This window comes from Denticeps clupeoides, chromosome 4 (genome assembly GCF_900700375.1).
Source record: "Denticeps clupeoides chromosome 4, fDenClu1.1, whole genome shotgun sequence".
Lineage (NCBI taxonomy): Eukaryota > Metazoa > Chordata > Actinopteri > Clupeiformes > Denticipitidae > Denticeps > Denticeps clupeoides.
Window position 1 is genome coordinate 16,590,466 of NC_041710.1, and position 5,042 is coordinate 16,595,507.

Sequence of the window (5,042 nt, forward strand, 5' to 3'; positions counted from 1 at the left end):
GAACAGCATTTTGGTTTTCTCTGTAACATTGGTACCGTTTTTACTTACAATATTGACATGTAACTGCAATAATAATTTTCTGGTGTTAATAAATTAGAAACTGTTCATCCTGCCATGCCTCTTTCTGCCAGGTAACACCAAGTTGGAGTGATTTGAATACTGTGCTTTTGTGTGTAGAGAGAGAGAGAGAGTTTTTTACTCTATTCTTCCCAGTTTTACAGAATCACTGGTGCCTAAAGATGCTCAGATACCAAAACAAATATTTCGATGGCACAACTGCAATCAGGTCTTCCAGAAATTCTAACAATGCTTGAATCCTTCCTTCTGTTCTTTTTTTTCAGGAAGAAAATAAGGGTAAAAGATTGGTAGATGTATCTTGTGTTTAATTTTGCAGATACATTTACATTCCACCATGAGTAAATGAACTCTGTCTGCTCTGCTGAAGCCATTTGAATTGTAGCGTTAGTGTGCAATAGAGCCACTTGTGGGCGGACATGATTTTTGCTCATTGCAAATGCCATGATCATGGGGTTCTGGTCACCTCCTTGAAAAGAAAAACACATCAGGAATGAACCTTTATCACTGAGGTCACTACACAAACAGCAGATGGACAGTGAAAACTTACCCACTCATAGCCACCTGTATGGAAAAACAGAGTTGTTCATTACATTACAAGCTGGTAATGCGGTCATTCGTATTGTTTCATTGTTTTATTAATTGCTGTGCAGTTGTTATCTGTCACTTATGTTTTATTATGAAGCCTGTAGAAGACTTACATCCTTTGAAGTAAACGTTTCCTTTTATGCATCGTCCAATAGCCCCATAATGTTTCCAATTTCCTGCTACCCATTTGTATTCATTGTACCGAACATCTTCACAGTCAAAGTATTCAGTTGTTTCCTCTTCAAAAAATAGTGCAGATTGAAGAGTTTTAAGATGATCAATTTTTCCTTCCAACTTACAAAAATTAGCTGAAAAACAAATATCCATTGAAGACTCATAGTACAGTATATTTGAACAAACACACAGAAAAAGAAGAAAATGAGCACACTCACATACACAGGTGGGAAGTTTGCTCCACTGTCTGCCACTCAGACACATCACTTGACTGGGGCCCTGAAGTTTGTAGAATCTGCTGCACTCATATGTTATTGAGAGCCTCTCAGTTTTGGTTGTATCCCCATAAACTATTGTAGGAGGATCCCCACATTCCTGAACTTTAAAGAAGAAAGAAAGAAAGGCCATAGTTCATACATTTATCAATTATAAACAGCAATGGTTTGCATTTACAGGAAAATTAATCATAACTAATGACACCACAATAGGAGAAAAATATTTCTCACCTTCTAAATATAATGGAAAGCTTGTTCCTTGTGTTCCTGAAAAGAGAACAGTCATGTGTTCAGTTTAAATGAAAGTGATTAATTGTCACGTGTGACACAGCACAGCACCCAGTGCACACAGTGAAATGTGGTCTCTGCATTTAACCCATCTACTGAGGGAACTGTAGGCAGGTCATTTTTCAGAGGCACCTCAGTGAAACCTCAGCAAACATTCGATTACGGCCACCTATTCGCCATCAAAAGGCAACTGAAGACAAATAATGTTATTCAATACAAAAATACGAAATATTTGTGATGTTTGTGCAAAGATGTCGACATTATTGTGTAATTGGTGGATTTTTAAACATTAAATCACTACTACTGAATACTGCTTTTGTTTATGAACCATAACATTTCACCAAAAAGTTTATTGATATAAAGAAAAATTATTAATTCTCACTGTCTTCATCTCCTGACACTGTCCTCTCTCTCGATGGTGGTTCAGGCTGGATCCCTTTCTTAACTGATAATGAATACAAATCCATTATCTTAACATTTTAATAAGTAAGAACACCACAGAATCAGAAGAAATGTGACAATAACGCACCACATTTTGGAGCTACTTGCCACTGTGCATTTTTACACTGGACTACACTTTGTCCTTCCAGTTGATATAAATCCCCGCAAGCATAAGCCACTGTGGAGTATTCCTCATATATGTCCTCATATTTTTGTTGGATTATGGCATTTTCCACTTGAGGAGGACTCCCGCATGAGAAAGGTTTCCCTGCAAACGGGGAAAAATAAGATTATTCTAAATACTGTCCTTTTAATGATAGTTGTTTTGTGTAGGCAAGAGCAACCGAATGATTGGAGTGTCTTCAGCATGAACTGAATGGAAGAGCTACTGTTGCTGTAATAGCTGAAAATGCTGGTTCAAAAAGGTGACAGAAAACTATTGGGTCCTGCATTCAAATTAATGTTACTTTTGACAAGTTGAACCCTGAACATTTTTAATTAAAGAGTATTAAAGAGTATTTCCTGATGGTAATGCCCTCTTAAACAATTGGCCAACTTCAAAAATGTTTGGAGGAACACAATAATGTGTTTGAGGTGGTGAGGTGGCTGGTTGTGTATGTTGAACTCGCAAATGATTTTTTCAATTGCTAATACACACAAAAAGAACTTGTAGTTTCGTACGTGTGCATGTTGGCAGTGAGGTCCACCTTCCATTTTGACAACTTGTACTACTATCGGTTATAATTTCATAACCTCTTTCACAAACAAAGCCAGCAGAATTTCCATTTCCATACCATCCTTCCTGGACAGGGTTTATCAACTTAGCGTGAGGGACGTTTGGGGCAATGCAGTCGTTCTCTCCTAAATAAAGCAAAATCAATTAAGCAAATATTAAACTGAAAGAATTTGGCATGCAAGAGAAAAGATATCTAGAGGCTGCAGAACAGTAAGATTCATAAAAAATAAATAATTCCATTAAAGGTAAACTTAAATGATTAGTACTCTTAAGCTGTGAAGATGAACAGCACAGCCGAGGTCCATCAGGAAAAGCAGGGCCTCGTGGACAATGCTATGGAATACACAGCTATGCAATAGCTGCAGTCAGCTGCTAAGCAAAACAGTTTGCATCAAATAGAATGTATGCAATGCTAAAAGAACATGTTAAACGAAACCAGGCGTTAGTAGGGCTGTCACAGAAGTCTTTACACTTACATCTTATTTACATGAATCTCAAGTGATACAGCAACTGATTAAAGCTCACTTGACGTGAGAATATATGTGGTTTCTAGACGTGCACTTTGCTTAGAGAAGAAATACATGCAGAAAATCACAGACCCACCAATGCATAGAGGATATGGGGACCATTTGCCATCATTACAGACGACATTAGCCCACCAGCCTTCAGAGATGGGTTTCTGGCCTTGGTTACATGCATAGTAAATCTTGTCATCATGTTTGTAGGTGCTCTCGTCAGGAGTGAAGTAACCATTCTCCAGCGTCGGTCTGGGGCAGTCTCTTCCAAGAGACTGAGCTGAAACAGAGATTACGTTTTGTACGTTCATTTCATTAAACAAAAATTCTCAGATAAATGAACGCTTTCTTACCTCGTGCAATTCGGTCTGGCCAGACAGACAGCAAAATTAGCACAATAAAATAGCATTTTATTTCATTCATTGTCGGTTGTACAAGGTGTCTCAGCTGTGTTTCACACACATGAGATGAGTTTCGCAGTCTTCAGAATTTAGACCTGTTCCAGTTAATTATTCTCACCACTGTCAACACACCCCTGCAATCCAGCTCTTCACAGCAAATCCCAAACCCACAGTGCACAACTGGAAAATGAATATTAAATAACCTGACTGAACAAAAACCTTTTATCTGGTATTCTGATTACATTTTCTTTCTTTGGACTGTAACAGGTTGTGCTGAAAAGTCAATCAATCAACATCAATCACAGAGTTTTTTTGGATTTGCAAATGCATAACACAGTCCGAAGTCTGAGTAAAAACACAAGCAAAGGATCAGGAGGGCAGGCAAACAAATCCAACTGGGACAATCCGGGAAATCAGAGAAGAGCCACCGACGGGAATACACTCAAAAACGTTTCAGTGTTTTTGCTTTAAAAACAGCAGATTAAAGATACTGCTGTTTCGGTCTGCTTGGACATCACTTGTGAGTCTTTGGCTAGGCCCTGACAAAAATCTTCGACTCAGAAGGCATGGCTTTGGCGTCATGTCCTTCCAAGACTGCAACTTGGGAGCAATGTTGCTAAAGGACATTTCGCAGATGAATAATCTCCCTAAATGCATTCTGAGGTACACTGGGCCACCCACTGAAAGGCCATGCCGTGCTCTCATGATCATTTAAAGATTATGTCTGCAGAGGCAGGTATCGGGCTGATAAAGTGATATGTTTTACTCCCCTCACTATAAACTGCGTAGGAGTCTCCCATTTAAAAGTGAAGGCATTTTGAAGTTAGTCTGTCATAGTCTAACCTAACCTGTTATGAACATTGCAGATACGAGTTTTTATTGTACTTTAGAAGGAATTGAGTATGAAAGCACAGTGTGCATACAATGGTTTTATTTTTATTAACAATTTGAGGTTATTTTGGGAGCAAAGTCCTTTTGATGTGGATGTTTTAACAGTTAGTACATCTATTTCAACAAAAAGAGTGTGCTGTTACGTTGAAATTTAATGAGGATCTTTGTATTAGATCCACCTACGGATGTGTGTTTGTGGCTTTTACCATATGAACAAGCTATAATTTCTCTGAACAGTCTACCTCAGAGCCGCCTAATGCTTATAGAAACAATAATAAATATAATATGACATTACAACACAAGGTCTGGATTTTACATTTGGTTACGTGGGTTACTAGGGTAAATCAGGGTTAATCACTAACAAGTGCACCCAGACCATCAGGTTTCAGGCTTTTTAAAAAAAATACATTAGTTGCCTGCTGCTTTCCTCTTTCACCTTTAACCCATGTCCGTCTAGTGGACGGAACATTGTCTCAGTCATTTAGAATACAGGCTTCATTGAAGAGTTCCCGGATACTCTCCATCCATGTCTATTATCATGTGCAGAATCCATGTAAATCCATGTAAAAAAAAATTGGGTTAAAAGCAACCCAATGAAAGAGAAAAGTGACAGGTAGGTATTTTTATCACTCGTCAGTGTACAGGCTCGTGTCTGTGT

At 38.3% G+C, this 5,042-nt stretch overlaps 1 protein-coding gene across 3 annotated transcripts; it reads right to left on the reverse strand.

Annotated features, from left to right (window-relative positions):
- Positions 1 to 366: 366 nt before the first annotated feature.
- LOC114787948 (complement factor H-related protein 1-like) lies at positions 367 to 3,538 on the reverse strand. 3 transcript variants are annotated; one of them, XR_003749475.1, is made up of 10 exons: positions 3,446 to 3,538; positions 3,181 to 3,372; positions 2,523 to 2,702; positions 1,930 to 2,109; positions 1,783 to 1,845; positions 1,344 to 1,379; positions 1,060 to 1,217; positions 777 to 971; positions 626 to 639; positions 367 to 544 (listed from the first exon to the last, which is right to left on the reverse strand). XR_003749475.1 is itself a non-coding variant. In XM_028975936.1 (10 exons), the coding sequence occupies exons 1-10, from the start codon at positions 3,513 to 3,515 to the stop codon at positions 524 to 526; spliced, it is 1,113 nt and encodes a 370-aa protein (XP_028831769.1). In that variant the 5' UTR covers positions 3,516 to 3,538; the 3' UTR covers positions 367 to 523. The 3 variants fall into 3 exon arrangements, 2 of the variants coding, with proteins under 2 accessions (XP_028831769.1, XP_028831768.1); XM_028975936.1 differs by having other exon boundaries at positions 1,056 to 1,217; XM_028975935.1 differs by lacking the exons at positions 367 to 544; positions 626 to 639 and having other exon boundaries at positions 679 to 971; positions 1,056 to 1,217.
- Positions 3,539 to 5,042: the final 1,504 nt, after the last annotated feature.

What these genes read in the sequence shown, in the direction of transcription:
- LOC114787948 (XM_028975935.1), bottom strand. Translation starts at nt 3,515, where the DNA reads ATGAATGAAATAAAATGCTATTTTATTGTGCTAATTTTGCTGTCTGTC. An exon ending in AGTGTCAGGAGATGAAGACA is followed by an intron (nt 1,380 to 1,782) that starts GTGAGAATTAAT and finishes TTCTCTTTTCAG; the next exon opens with GAACACAAGGAACAAGCTTT. An exon ending in CTTTCCATTATATTTAGAAG is followed by an intron (nt 1,218 to 1,343) that starts GTGAGAAATATT and finishes TCTTCTTTAAAG; the next exon opens with TTCAGGAATGTGGGGATCCT.